Here is a 15,820-nt window from a genome sequence, read left to right on the forward strand (position 1 = left end):
ACAAAAATGATTAGGAGAGTAGGCCACATGACTTGAGGAGAAGCCATGGGAACTGGGCTTATTTAGTCTGCAAAAGAGAAAAGTGAGGGAGGGTTTGATAGCAGCCTTTAACTACCTGAAAGGAGGTTCCAAATAGGATGGAACTAAGCTGTTCTCAGTGGTGGCAGATGACAGAACAGGGAAAAATGGTGCCACATTGCAGTGGGGAGGTCTAGGTTGGATATTAGGAAAAACGATTTCAGTGGGAAATCATCTTTAGATTTTTAAGGACCAGCTTGACAAAGCTCTGGTTGGGATGATTTAGTTGGGTTGGTCTTGCTTCAAGTACGGGGGCTGGACTAAACCTCTCGAGGTCTCTTTGAAATCTAATCTTCTATTATACAAAGCACTATTAAAAGAGTCTCCAACTTCTTAGCAATGACAAACATCAGGAAATTCATCATTTAAGAATCTGTACTTCACATCATTAACAAAAGGTCATTAGAGATTTTAACACTGATTTTCAAGATTTAAATTCAAGAAATTCATAGTTGTGCCCAAAGCACTTTATTTGATTGAACAATAGCTTGTAATGGCTCCTAATAAGGCCAAACAGTTCCCATACCTCAATGCATTAAGATACAACAAATACTGCTTATCTGGCTATTCCCTTCTCTTTGCTAACCAGACATGTACTTGATGCATCAGATACCACACAAGACCACAAATGAAATTAGGCTAAGACGAATAAAAATAGCACATTTTCAATTAAGTTAAATGGCACCACAGTTTAGTACATCAGCCTTTTAGTTTTGGAGACCCCTCAGACAAGTCCCCAACTCATAAATAACACGTAGGTGGCCAGGAAAAGTGTTTACAGTGACATCATCCTTTTTTCAATTTGGCCACGTCTCATGCTGTACCAGACAATTTGTTCTTGGTGGCAATCAGAGATTAAGCCACCCTGATCTGGAACAGATATGCCTGCTGGGAGTCTTGGACCGGACAGCATAATGGCTCCAGTCAAGGATGGCTCGTGGCTGAGAGTTTGAGACCCCTGATCTAACCAAGGAAAATGACTAATATATGTAACAGGAGTTAAAACTTACATTGATGTTGGATGCATCTCGTATCTTATTTAGCACATATAATTTCTATAAAAGTCTGATTATATTTTACCAGTGAAACACCAGAATATTTATTACAGAATTAACATACTTATTTCTGCAAACTTTGGGTATTAAGAAGTCAAATACAAAGCCAAATATTTTGAATCTTCAGGGTGAATGAAATATTTGTATTGTCAAGTGGCCTATGTATACAAAGCTTGGTTTGAAGCATATCAGTGATGGACAAGAATATTTTAACCATGCATTGTTTCCAACACATTTATCCGGTAATCTTTTGTAGCAAAGCTGGTATTCTATTGCCATCTACAGGAAGAGAATGGAACTATTCCCAATACAAAATACTCTACAACAAGTCAAATATAATTACTGACGATTTTTATATTTCCATGGTAGTATGCAGTGTTTTTGTATCTTTGACGGTCCCATGATATTACACAGACAAGGTTGGTGATTGAATTACATTTAATGGACCAACTTCTATTGGTGAGTCACACGCTTTGGAGCTCCTCAGAGCGCTTGTGTTTGCCAGCGAACAAACCATCCTTCCCAAGCAAAATAAATTATACCGGCTAGCGTGCACAGCACTAAGTCAGCAGTAAAGCTTCTCCCACTGACATATCTTCTGTTGCTCACACGGATGGTATTTTTATGCCACCGAGAGAGCACTTTCCATCAGCATAGAGCGTCTTCTTCACACTCCCTGCAGCAGCGCAGTAGTACTGGTACAGCTGTACCACCACACCACTATAAAGCTTTGTCTATACAACACAATTCTGTTGACAAAAGTCAATTTTCATCAACAAAACAGTTAGGTGTACAAACTATAATGTTCTTCCTGACAGCTGAACTCTCCTGCTACGCCAACAAAATGAAAGCACCTCAACAAGAAGTATAGAACTTTTTGCAATAAAGTTAAATTGATGCAGTATCTGTGTTAGGGATATAAGCGTGTAGTCGACTCCCCAGTAAACCTATGCTGATTGGGTACGAGTCGACTACTTGCAACCTCTTCCCCCCCTCCCCCCCACTGCCTCTGGAACCCCCCGCAGATAGGTGCTACTGCCAGAGAGCCTTTGTTTGCAGTCAGCTCCAGCTACCACAGACAGGGCTGGTCCCAGTTCCCTGCTGGATCACTGGGGTTGAGGGGGCTAGTGCAGAGCAGTAACCGCAGTCAGGCCCCCACACACTGGGGTGCCAGGTGGAAGCTGGGCCACAGCAGGAGTCTGGATAAAAACTGGCGAGGGGTCCTGTGGCACCTTATAGACTAACTGAAGTGTAGGACCATAAGCTTTCGTGGGCAAAGACCCACTTCGTCAGATGATGTATAAAAACTGTCTCCCATCGCAGACCAGCTGCCTGTCATCCCACGCTGCTGCCTCTGATACAGAGGCAGCAGCACGGGGTGGCAGCAGTCCCTATCCTGGGGAGTGTGAACTCCCAGACCTGGTGTGAGCAGGAACTGAGCTTCTATAGTCCCCAGGGATGGGGCTGGCAGCCAGTGCACTCGGCCCCACTCCTGAGGAGCCCCTTGCCACTTTGTGCTGCTGCCTCTGTACCAGAGGCAAAAGCATGCAGTGCCAGGCGAGAGCTGGTTTGCGAGGGGAGCCAGTTTAAAAACCCAGCTCCCCTCGCAGACCAGCCTTGTGCTGCTGCTTTTGATACAGAGGCAGCAGCGCAGATTGGCAGCAGTTCTTGTCCGGAGGAAGGGGTGGAGTCTGAGCTCCCAGACCTGGCATGAGCTGGAACTGAGCCAGGCTGCCTGCCTATCTGGCTCCTAATACACGTTAAATGCAGAGCTGCAGCGGGGTAGGTCCCAGACCTAGCGCAAGTCGGGACTAAGCCAGGCTGCTGGCCAGACTGCTAAAAAGTTTACTGGTGGGCCGGGAGCGAGAGAGGGGAATGCACATAGTTTATAGCATTAACTGATAAGCTTTTGCGTATCGATTAATTGACTACACTATTACATCCTTAGCTGTTGGACCCAGCACAAGCTACACCCACTGCAGCTCTGCATTTTAAATGTAGTAAGAGCTGGGCTGCCTGCACACTGGCTCCTGCTACTGTGAAAGTAGAAAGAATTATACTGTAAGAGAAAGATGTATTATGCTGTAATAATTGAATAAGTTGAAGGAATACTGTTTGTCTCTGAACAAGAAGAAAATGTATGTTAATGTTGTTTGTAGGTATGCAGATCAGAGTGCTAGCCAGGTGGGCCTGAGATAATAGGAAAAGGAACACTAGGTGTTAGGCAGAAAGTAATTGAGATAACCAGGGAGATATGGACAAGAGATTGCTGTGTGCTTGATGTGGAAATGAAGATACTTGACTAGTCTCATACAAATCATGTGAAGTTTTGCCACCTTTTAATCTTGTTAAGTTCGCTTTCTTTTGACTGTATAAATCTAAGGGGTTTGAGCCTTGCATGGTACTCACATTTTCTGGGTGCATTTAGCAGAGCAGCTTTGCTAATAAACAGAGCGGTCTGACAAATCTGAGTGAGTTCTGTCTGACTTTGACACTACATATAAACTGCAGAGCCACAGTGGGGGTAGCGCCTGCACCTGGCACGAGCTAGGACTGAGAGCCGTCCATTACTGACTAACTGTGTAGTCAATACAAATTATATCAACTACACGATTAGCCAATTATCTGCCTTTTAACATCCTTTATCTATGTACACACTGTGCTTGCTTATTCACTGTAAATGGCCTTCAGCAGGTTTCCCACAATACGCATCCTGACCGCTTGGGTCAGCAGTTTCAACTCTACTGAACTACATCCTGGAACACAAGCATCTCTCCCTATCCCTTAAAAGGGATGGGAATTTTTGAAATCACACTTCCTGTTTGCTTGGTGTGGAGAGCTCACATACATACCTTCCCACAAACCATGGTAGCTTCAAACTCTCTTGCTTGGAGTATACAGGAGGAGTTAGATCTGCTGGATCTGCTCCAGTCATACGAACTTTCATACCCAAGGGAAGATTTTTTACAGCATATTAGAGAAAGGCCATGAACAGGACACCCATCAATACTCTGTGAAGATCAAGGAATTGAAGCAGACATAAGGAGGACATATTTAGGGAGGTGCTCCAATCATCTGATACTGTAGCTCATGATCAGGATGTGGCAAGTGACAATTAACAAAAACTGAAAATAACCTGGTAAGGAAGCAATTCCAGCTGTACCTACAAGATGGTTTAATCTGTTCTTGACTGCACAGAGTGTTCTGAAGGTATAGAATGTCTTAGAGATGTAACCGTGTAATCATTTAAATGGTCTACCAATCAACATCAGCTTATGGGCTTCCATTACAGTTATACGGGCTCTGCAGTAGAAAACTTATATTGCACAGCTTGCAGTGTAGCCAGCTCCCCGGGAGCAGGGATGATAGCCAGTGCGTAGAGGGGGCTGGTTTATAGTATAAGCCGGCTCCCAGTGCACACTTGCACCAGCTGCTGGTCCAGCTTCAAGGGAGCCGGCTGTATTTTGGACTATGCAGTACAAGCTCTGTGTGTATTGCTCTAGATTCACAATGTGTGTAACTAGGATTTTTAACAGTTACACGTTACATTTTAAACCAGTTTTTTACATCTCTAGTCTTAAGAATTTTAGATAACAAAAAGTTCAACAATGGAAAAGCAAAAAAAAAAAAAAAAAAAAATCTCATGCAGCTACTCAAGAAATTAAGCAAAGCTTTCATGTACATAAGAACATAAGAATGGCCATACTGGGTCAGACCAAAGGTCCATTTGGCCAGTAGGATGTCTGCCAACAGTGGCCAGCACCAGGTGCCCCAGAGGGAGTGGACCGAAGCCAATGATCAAGTGATTTGTCTCCTGCCATCCTTCTCCAGCCTCTGACAAACAGAGGCCAGGGACACCATTTCTATCCCCTGGCTAATAGCCTTTCATGGACCTAACCTCCATGAAATTATCTAGCTTCTCTTTAAACTCTGTTATAGTACTAGCCATTACAGCCTCCTCTGGCAAGGAGTTGCACAGGTTGACTACGCGCTGTGTGAAGAAGAACTTTCTCTTATTAGTTTTAAACCTGCTAACCATTAACTTCATTTGGTGTCCTAGTTCTTCTATTCTGGGAACTAATAAATAACTTTTCTTTATTCACTCTCTCCACACCACTCATGATTATATATACACCTCTATCATATCCCCTCCTTAGTCTCCTCTTTTCTAAACTGAAAAGTCCCAGTCGCTTTAACCTCTCTTCATATGGGACCCATTTAATTGCCCTTTTCTGAACCGTTTCCAAGGCCAAAATATCTTTTTTGAGGTGAGGAGACCACATCTGTACACAGTATTCAAGATGTGGGCGTACCATAATTTTATACAGGGGCAGTAAGATATTTTGGGTCTTATTTTCTATCCCTTTCTTAATAATTCCTAACATCCTATTTGCCGTTTTGACCGCCGTTGCACACTGTGTAGAAGTTTTCAGAGAACTATCCACAATAACTCCAAGATCTCTTTCCTGATTTGTCGTAGACAAATTAGCCGCCATCATACTGTACATATAGTTGGGGTTATTTTTTCCCAATGTGCATTACTTTACACTTACCCACATTAAATTTCATTTGCCATTTTGTTGCCCAATGACTCCGTTTGGTGAGATCTTTTTAAAGTTTTTCAGTCTGCTTCTGTCTTGACTATCTTAAACAGTTTAGTATCATCTGCAAACTTTACTACCTCACTGCTTATCCCTTTCTCCAGATCATTTATGAATAAGTTGAATAGGATTGGTCCTAGGACTGACCCTTGGGGGACACCACTAGTTACCCCTCTCCATTCTGAAAATTTACCATTTATTCCTACCCTTTGTTTCCTGTCTTTTAACCAGTTCTCAATCCATGAAAGGACCTTCCCTCTTATCCCATGACAATGTAATTTACACAAGAGCCTTTGGTAAACATATGGTTTAACTGGTTAAGATTTTAAACGGTATTTTACATACCTAACTTGCATTGACTTAACTCTGAGGTGTACAGATAGCCTAAGTGTGAACATGCCCTGAGGACTTACTTTTGTGTAGGGCTACAGAGACACAGCTAATCCACCTTCCTGAGAGGCAGTAGCTATGTCAACAGGGTAGCACTATCTATGTAGCGGATAAGGTATAATTACATAACTCAGGAGGTATGGACTTTTCCTGAGCAACATAGTTATACTGACAAAAGCCTGTAATGTAGATGTGATCTGAGTACTAGGGATGTAATAGTGTAGCTGGTTAAATAATTAACCAATAAGCATCCACTACCAGCTACACTCAGCATTCTCTCCTACCTGTGGCTCTGCATTTAAAGTCTTTTCGGAGCTGGCGCACAGGCATGCTGGTTCAGTCCCGGCTCATGCCAGGTCCAGCAGGTATCCCCGCTGCAGCTCCACATTTAAAAGAAGCTTGAGAGCCAATGGGCAGGCACACTGCTCAATCCAAACTCACGCCAGGTTCAACTCCTACCCCCACCGCGGCTCTGAATTTTAAAGGAGCTTGAGAGCTATCAGAATCCAGCAGCGCTGGGTCTGGCAGCAGGTGTAGCTCCCCAGCCCAGTTCCCAGCTGCAATGCGGCCCCAGTTCTCGGTGGCCCCAACTGTCCGAGCTCCCAGCCATGCCATGGCCCTGGTTCTTGGTGGCCCCAATCCCAGGAGATCCAGATCAAAATGTCTGCCATAGCAACAGTAAGAATCCTCCCCCCTACCTGGCTGCCCTGCACACACCAATGATTAACTGGTTAAACGATATAATTTTAATCATATAACTGGTTAAAAGTTTTGATTAATATTTATATCCCTACAATGTGTTCATTTTGTATTTACACAAAAATAAAAGTTAAAAATATGCTTGGGGGGAAGTACAATAGAAACATTTATTGCACAACACTGTGTTTAGCATGCAAGCCAACTCATGTTTTAAAGTACATTTGGATACGAATATCCCCAAAAGCCACTAGTAATAATAAATATCCCCAGAAATATAATTTGAGAAATCGAACGCTCTCCCCACCAGGTGGCAGCAATGATTTAGCCACCTGTAGCAAGTGGAAATTGAACCAATGGGCTCACTACTGCTGACCTCTTAATTAGAGTCTTAATAAAAGCATCACTATTTGCTGCAATCTGCTAACTACAACCTTCTAGCAGGATCAAGACCCAATAGGATCTAGAGATTAAAATACCCAAATATGCATTCTTGAGAAACCTTTCAACTCCTAACGTCAGATGATGGCTTTCCTCTTTTACTAGGAATCCCAGATGAATTACACTGACAGATGTAACTTATTTTGTATAATGAGATGTACAGTGACTTCATGTAGTAATTTGACATTTTTATACAAGTTGGTCACTTCTATTTCCCTACCTGCAGCACAGAGAGATACTATGTCAATAACATACCAGGGTACAAATATCATACCTAAGTACAACTTTTCCTGTTCCTTTGATGTGCCACAGTGTAAAAATTCAGCTGCAGCCCACTCCGATCTGCTGCAGTAATACCACAGAGCAAAGAGCATTCTGACAACTCCTTCATTGCACTGTATGTTGTTCACCATTATTTGTTTCGCTGAGTGCCTGGCTAGATACAATGATTTAGGCAATATGGTCACTGATATGCTGGATAGTAAAATACTGTTCAAGAAATAATGTCCTGGAGAGATCAAGACTGCTCAGAAACTGGAAATACAATAGAGTCTTGATTTCTAAATCACTGGTTCACATCCCAGTGAAACATCTAACCCTACAATTGCATCTGTGCTGATAGACCTTTGTTCCAAATGTAGATGATTGCAGGCACAAGGCCTGAGACTTGTAACACCTAATGTTCACTCCATCTGATTCCAGTTTCAATGTCTATGTAAACTGGTTTGGCGGTCTCAATGGACAGCAGCTGATATTACAAAACCACCATAGCTAGCACCAGTTGGCTATTCTGCCAGCACTCGCAACTGAGATATCAAGGAACAAATCAGTGTCATGCCTGCTAAATGATGACATCAACTGTCTGTCCCAACACTCCCCACACCAGTCCTCAGCCCAGCTTGCCCGTATGTCCACCCTTACACCCCCTCTTCTCCTCCAGCCCAGCTTGTCTGTCCAGGCACCCTTCTTTCCCTCCAGTCCAGCATCTTCATGTGTCCGACCAGACACCCGCCCCCCCAGCCCTCCAGCCAGCTTGTCCGTCCTCCCCACACACCCCCGACCCTCCAGCCCAGCCCATCCGTCTGTCCATCCTCCCCACAACCCCCGACCCTCCAGCCCAGCCTGTCCGTCTGTCCGTCCTCCCCACACCCCCCGACCCTCCAGCCCAGCCCGTCCGTCTGTCCGTCCTCCCCACGCCCCCCCGGCCCTCCAACCCAGCCCGTCCGTCTGTCCGTCCTCCCCACGCCCCCCCGGCCCTCCAACCCAACCCGTCCGTCTGTCCGTCCTCCCCACCACCTCCGACCCTCCAGCCCAGCCCGTCCGTCTGTCCTCCCCACACCCCCCCGACCCTCCAGCCCAGTCCATCCGTCTGTCCATCCTCCCCACGCCCCCCCCGGCCCTCCAACCCAGCCCGTCCGTCCGTCCGTCCTCCCCACGCCCCCCCGGCCCTCCAGCCCAACCCGTCCGTCTGTCCGTCCTCCCCACGCCCCCCCGGCCCTCCAGCCCAACCCGTCCGTCTGTCCGTCCTCCCCACCACCCCCGACCAGCCCATCCGTCTGTCCATCCTCCCCACCACCCCCGACCAGCCCGTCCGTCTGTCCATCCTCCCCACGCCCCCCGGCCCTCAGCCCAACCCGTCCGTCTGTCCGTCCTCCCCACCACCCCCGGCCCTCCAGCCCAACCCGTCCGTCTGTCCGTCCTCCCCACGCCCCCCCGGCCCTCCAGCCCAACCCGTCCGTCTGTCCGTCCTCCCCACCACCCCCGACCAGCCCATCCGTCTGTCCATCCTCCCCACGCCCCCCCGGCCCTCCAGCCCAGCCCGTCCGTCTGTCCGTCCTCCCCACGCCCCCCCGGCCCTCCAGCCCAGCCCGTCCGTCTGTCCATCCTCCCCACGCCCCCCCCGGCCCTCCAACCCAACCCGTCCGTCTGTCCATCCTCCCCACGCCCCCCCCCGGCCCTCCAACCCAACCCGTCCGTCTGTCCATCCTCCCCACACACACCCCCGGCCCTCCAGCCCAACCCGTCCGTCTGTCCGTCCTCCCCACGCCCCCCCGGCCCTCCAGCCCAACCCGTCCGTCTGTCCGTCCTCCCCACCACCCCCGACCAGCCCATCCGTCTGTCCATCCTCCCCACGCCCCCCCGGCCCTCCAGCCCAGCCCGTCCGTCTGTCCGTCCTCCCCACGCCCCCCCGGCCCTCCAGCCCAGCCCGTCCGTCTGTCCATCCTCCCCACGCCCCCCCCGGCCCTCCAACCCAACCCGTCCGTCTGTCCATCCTCCCCACGCCCCCCCCGGCCCTCCAACCCAACCCGTCCGTCTGTCCATCCTCCCCACACACACCCCCGGCCCTCCAGCCCAACCCGTCCGTCTGTCCGTCCTCCCCACGCCCCCCCGGCCCTCCAGCCCAGCCCGTCCGTCTGTCCGTCCTCCCCACGCCCCCCCGGCCCTCCAGCCCAGCCCGTCCGTCTGTCCATCCTCCCCACGCCCCCCCCCGGCCCTCCAACCCAACCCGTCCGTCTGTCCATCCTCCCCACACACACCCCCGGCCCTCCAACCCAACCCGTCCGTCTGTCCGGCCGGGGCGCTACCTTGAGGACGCCGGTCATCTTGGCGAGCAGGGCCCGGAACTCGTGCGGCGGCGCCTCGGGGTAGAGCTGGCCCCGCAGCAGCTCCTCGGTGATGCCCGCCTGGCCGTAGTAGGCGGCCTGCGCGATGCCATTCAGCAGCGCGCTCAGCGGCTTGGCGCCCTCGGGCGGGGGCTGCTCCGTCGCCATGCCAGCGGGGGGAGAGCGCGCGCCGGCCCCACACGATACGGGGGCCGTGCGGGGACAAACCCTGCCGAGGAGCGGAACCCGCGCTCTGCACAGCGACCCCTTCCGGCGCCTGTGCGCGCGGCTCCGGCCCCAGCGAGGCCTTCCCTCCTTCCAAGCCCCGCCCCCTGGCGGCTCCTGCAGCGCGCCGCAAGGAGCCAGGCCCCGCCCCCCTCCCCAGCAGTCCCGGAGTTCTCCCAGCCCCAGCCTTACCCAAGCCTGCACAAAGGCTTCCCCCTCCGCCGCCTTCCCCTCGCTCTGCAGGGCCAGTGGGGCAGTCCCTTCTCCCTGCAGTGTTTTCCTTGGTGTGCCAGTTCATTTCAGGGCTGAGCCTTTCAGGCAGGCGACAATTCCCAGGGGCCAGCTGAAGCAAAAGATGAATTTATAGACAGAGTCCTGGATAGCTGCAAAATGTGTATCCACATCGGTATCCCCCAAAATTAGTCACAGCTCTCAGTAGCCACAGCTGCGGATAAGGATACCCACGGATATAAAGCAGAAGCTCCAGGGGGTAGCCAAGTTAGTCTGTACAGGATAAACTTAAAAAACAACAAATGGTCTGGTAGCACTTTATAGACTAACCAAATATGTGAATGGTATCACGAGTTTTCGTGAGCACAGACCCCATATTAAACTTTGTATTGCCTTAACTCTGTTTAAAGTTTGGTGTGTGAGGAGTGTAATCTTATTTAAAAGTGTTAATGTGGGTGGGTGTGTAATGGGATCAGTTCCTCTCCCCCGCACCCTCCAATTTCCATGCCAGCCCATCTCAGTGACCAGCTGCCTGCATATCTTGATGGCAGAAGAACAATGCAGGCCCTTCAAAAGAACCCATCTAAGGAAGAGAGAGACAAATGCCTCATCAAGCAAAAGATCAAGAAAGTCACCTCTGCTGTTAACTGATGGCTTGTGGTCATACAGTGCCCTAGGGTAATGGGACAGGACAGGCCCTATGGGTCAGGTCTTTTGGGTCTATGATCATCCGGGAGCATCACTGTGCACTGACATGACCCAGCTCCCCGCCTTGTTTCTAGACCACCTGGCCAGTGGACTAGCATGAGCAACTGAGGCTGGTAATTATATCTCATCCAGAGAATTATGTGTATGTGGTAGATAATTTTAGTAGGTAGGGACAGCAAATGAATTCTGTATTCACAATCAATGTGGCACATATTACCTTAGCCCCCAAACAAAATTTTCTTAGTTCTATTTCTCTAAGTGCAACATTTGCTCAACCTGTACTGCTCAATTTATTACTCTGCATATTGCATTGACATTTCCTGATGAAGACTGGACAGTGACTTTGGAGCTTCATTGGGGAAAGGTGATTTCCATTCCTTTGAGCCATTCTAGCAGACCTGAAACTCCACTGTTCCCCATGTCAACACCAAAGCCAAATTTACACAATCAAAGAATTAACATGTCAGTTTCCTACTGCATGGGTCTGGGATAACAATCCCATGAATCAGTCTGGTTGGAGCAACTTTTTGGTGTTGTCCAGATCTGAGCATTAAAAGGTGCCAAGTTAGAAAGAGAGCTATATGTTAATATTCAGCAGCAGGTGGTGGTATTGTGGTCTAAATATCAAGCTTAAAATACATTCATTTCCCAGAATTAAAGACGTGAAACTTGGCAGGGATACTGCAGTTCATCATCCTCTGATGGAGAAAAATTGAATTCCAGAAAGTAATAGATCTTAGCAAAATCTTGTTTTCTCTACATGCTCATTAAAGATCTCATGACACCCTTATTAAACATAGGAAATTGTTGTAGTGTCTTTGAGACTCCTTCATGCCTTCTTTTGCTCAGAATGCATGTATGCTGTTATATGTATGCTGCATGGTTAAGGACAAAAATTAAGGTAATTTCCCCAGTGTCATAAAATCTTTCACCAAAACACTATCATCCTTTCCAATTAATCTCTCCTGACCTTATATGTGCCCTGCGAAATCTGTAAAAATAAGGGTAAAGTTCAAAGGAACACAGTTAAATTATAAAGTACCCTTTCTTAGTCAAGAGATCCAAATCTGATGCAACTGCAACATTACTGCACACAAAAAAGATTACCTCCTCCTGTGGAAAATCTCATAGAGGAAGCTCTGGGGAAAAAAATCAGAGATCTTCTTCAGTTTTTCTCTTAGGAGCTTGGGGTTTACCTGCAGCTCTTACTACATTTAAAAGGCAGAGGCACAGCAGGGAACTGCAGAGCTTCTGCTTTTGAAATGTAGCAAGAACCCGGCAGGGCTCCTATTACATTTCAAAAAAAGAGGTTTAGCAGTCAAGACCCAGCACAAGCGGGGACTGCTTGAGTTCCTGTTCAAGCCGTTTCCCCGCTGCACCTCTGACTCCCCTGTTCCCCCCAACCCTCCAACGGTACTGGAGGGAACCGGCTTTTAAGCCAGCTCACCCCGGCACCGGCTCCTGCTCTCCTCCCTTGCTGCCTCTGATACAGAGGCAGCGCGGAGTGGGGTGGGTGGAGCAACTAGTTGAGCAGTGACTTGACTACCGGATAAGCCTATGTTTATTGGGTAGTCGACTAGTCGCTTACATCCCTATCCTTTACTCAGATAATTTTTGTTTTTCTTCATTTAAATTATTGCTCTGGGGTGGGGCTGGGGAAGAGGAGTTCAGTCTGCAGGCTGTCCCAGGGTGAGAAGACAACTCCAGGCCTTTCTCACTTCAGCAGCTTGGGGCCGAGTGAGAAGTGCTTGTCCCTGGCTGGTGGAGTTGAAGTGGGCACAGCCGGGGGAGGGGTGCAGTAGACAGACAGGCACACAGAGTACGTCTAGATGGATGAACAGTCAGACACACAAACTCTCTCAAATATATTACAGATATTGTTGAAACCTTACTGACCACAGTCAATGGGCACCGATTATTCTAGACACTTAACTAACATGGCAGTCCCTGCCTCAAAGAACTAATTATCTCATTAAGCGGGAGAGATACACACGAATGAGACACACAAAGGATTAGGGGAAGGGAGGGTGCTGGACAGGGCTTTAGCTGTAGAGGGAAGTTGGCTGTAGATGGCAGTTCTCTGTAGGCAGTTCCGTCCATCTCATAAAACTTGCCTATATGAGGCACTGTAAACACCCCTTCTCTGAATAGGTGTCATATTTAATGACTGGCAGATTGTCTCAATTTCAGTCCAGAGGAGAAGGCTGACAGCTTGGAGCTGGCCAGCCAAGCTAATTCTACTGCTGCCCTAAAGGCTGGGAGGGAGCGGTCTTGACTCTGTACATTTAGGGCACCAGTGACTTCTGTGGAAATGTGCAAGGGGCAGATGTAACAAGGTACCACCTCCTGAGCCTGCAGAAAAGCTAGTCACAGTGGCAGCGTTTGGGCTCCTCTGAGTGACAAGATGCTCTGCTCCAGCAACACTGTTGGCACTAAACTCAATTGAGCAGGCAGGGAGAAGACCATGCATACTGCACCCAGTCTCTGGATGGCACAAATCTTCCCTTTGCTGCTGCAGGCATTGTGCTCAGAGCACAAGCCACCACTTAAAATGGAAGTTCTACCACTGGTACCAGCAGTCAATCTGCATTGGGGTGCAGCAAACACTTAGGCTATGTCTATACTCCAGGGTTTTTGTGCAAAAACCCTTTGAGCGTCCACAATTCAAGCGTGTTTTTGCGCAAGAAAATCTACAGTCAATCGACAGAACAGAGGGCTTTTTGCGAAGTAGGTATACCTCCTTCTATAAGGCATAAATCCTTTTTGTGCAAGAGTTCTTGCACAAAAAGGTGCGTGTGTATGGTCCACAGGGGTTTCTTGCGTAAAAAGAGCCTATCACAAAAAGCACAGGTGCTCTGATGGCCATTCTGTGAATCAGAACTTTCTTGCGCAAGAGCATCCATGCAGTGTGGTCGCTCTCTTGCTCAAAAGCACATCGCTTTTGCGATGTGCTTTTGAGGTGTAGACGCATTTTTGTGCAAGACATTTTTGCGGAAGATCTCTTCCACAGAAAACTTCTTGCACAAAAACCCTGCAGTGTAGATCCTTTACAGATTTTCCTGACTTCACACAAAGCTTCACATGACCAAACCCTGCAATCTCTACCAAGATTGGTGGAAATCTCTATGCAATCCCAAATGTGATGGAACTATGTTGACCATTGAAGATGCAATAAAATTCTTTTTCAAAAGCAAATCACTTGCAGTTAGTTCTTTATTTTGCTGCAGCCCATCTATTTTTCTCGTGGTATTGTAGTTAAAAACTTAAGATATCTATCCCACCTTTGATGTGGACAGTGTTTAAAATCACATGCAAAAATTAACTTTAATAGGGTAAGTAGCATATATTGAAAATGTAACCCACACCCCAGCTGGGTGTGATGTTCTGTCCCATCTAGTGGCATCAAGACCACTTAGAGAACAAGTGCGGAACCTTTTGGGGTCAGGGGCCACACGCAAATAAGAAGCAGCCAAAAGGAAACCTTCCCTGGTCTGCCCCACAAGTGAGAAGGAGAGGGGAAAAAAATCCCTCATTGACAAAGACCCCCAAATAAGAAGCAGAAAAACCCTTACCTCACTCATACAACTCGGGGCACCAGGTTTCCCCTTGCACTCCAGCCCCATGGGGGTGGGGAAGGGTGCCAAGGCTTTTTTCAGGGCCATATTAACTCTTCTGGGGGCCTAGGTCTAGTAGATTTGGTAAGTTCAGGAGTGGGCTGGAGGGTGCAGGAGCAAGGTGTGGGGGCTGGGAAGGAGGTTAATCTGTGGAACTCCTTGCCAGAGAATGTTGTGAAGACCAGGACTTTAACAGGGCTAAAAAAAAACTAGATAAATTTATGGAGGGGAGAGGTCCATCAATACTTATTACAAGATAGGTAGGAATGCTAGCCTCTGTTTGTCAGAGGCTGGAAATGGATGACAGGAGAGGGATCACTTAATGATTCCCTGTTTTGTTCACTCCCTCTGGGGCATCTGCTATTATCCACTGTCAGAAGACAGGATACTGGGCTAGATGGACCATTGGTCTGATCCAGTATGGCTATCTTATGAGGTAGTGTGCAGGAGTGGGCTGGGTAGGAGACAGAGAGGATGTAGGAATGGGCTCGAGAGTTTGGGACAAGTAGTGTGCAGGAGTGGGCTGGAGGCTGGGAGTCTGGATAGAAGGGAGGGTGCAGGAGTGGGGACCAAATACTGTCTAGATCAATGTTTCTTAAACTTTTAAGACCAAGGAACACCAAACAAAAGGTCAGGGAAAGTTGGGCAAAAAAAAAAAAAAAAGAGGTTGCCTCCCCCTTTAAGGGCAGCCATTTTGAACTCTGTTGTTCTCTGCGGCATACCTCCGACTGCCTCGTGGCACACCGGTGTGCCTCGGAACACAGTTTAAGAAACACTGGTCTAGATCAAGGGTCGGCAATCTTTCAGAAACAGCGTGCCGAGATTTAACTTACTCACTTCTATTGACAGGTCTGTGTGCCATTGATACTTTTAGAAGTCAATAATAGTCCTACTTAGATTTTAGCAGCTTCATTAATAAAGTAAGATGAAAATCTTACTGTGTAGTGTGATCCTTGGCCTGGCTTTTCCTTGCTGAGTTCTCTGATCTCAGGTTCGTCGTTTGATACTTTAAGCAGCACACAAGCCTCTGTCTCCAGCACTGCTCCACCAGTGATGATGGCAGTAAGAACAGCAGCCTGATCCCCCACCGCAGCAGCAGCCATCGCCATAGCCACAGCAGCTCCCCAGCACTCCCATGCCCTAGGGCTGAAGCTGGGGCCAGAGCCATATGGTGACTT

The 15,820-nt window shown here is 48.2% G+C and overlaps 1 protein-coding gene across 2 annotated transcripts in view; it reads right to left on the reverse strand.

Moving 5' to 3' along the window:
• The window catches only part of COMMD1 (copper metabolism domain containing 1), a 110,049-nt gene extending 99,903 nt beyond the window's left edge, over positions 1–10,146 (reverse strand). The window contains exon 1 of one of the 2 annotated variants that reach the window (XM_075925618.2): positions 9,847–10,140. In XM_075925618.2, the coding sequence (XP_075781733.1) occupies positions 9,847–10,032 (186 nt within the window). In that variant the 5' untranslated portion in view covers positions 10,033–10,140. Of the gene's footprint in view, positions 1–9,846 lie in introns of both variants that reach the window. The other variant, XM_075925619.2, reaches the window with a different exon arrangement.
• Between the last annotated feature and the right edge of the window lie 5,674 nt (positions 10,147–15,820).

The sequence above is a fragment of the Pelodiscus sinensis genome, chromosome 3, assembly GCF_052426305.1.
Source record: "Pelodiscus sinensis isolate ZL-2025 chromosome 3, ASM5242630v1, whole genome shotgun sequence".
Lineage (NCBI taxonomy): Eukaryota > Metazoa > Chordata > Testudines > Trionychidae > Pelodiscus > Pelodiscus sinensis.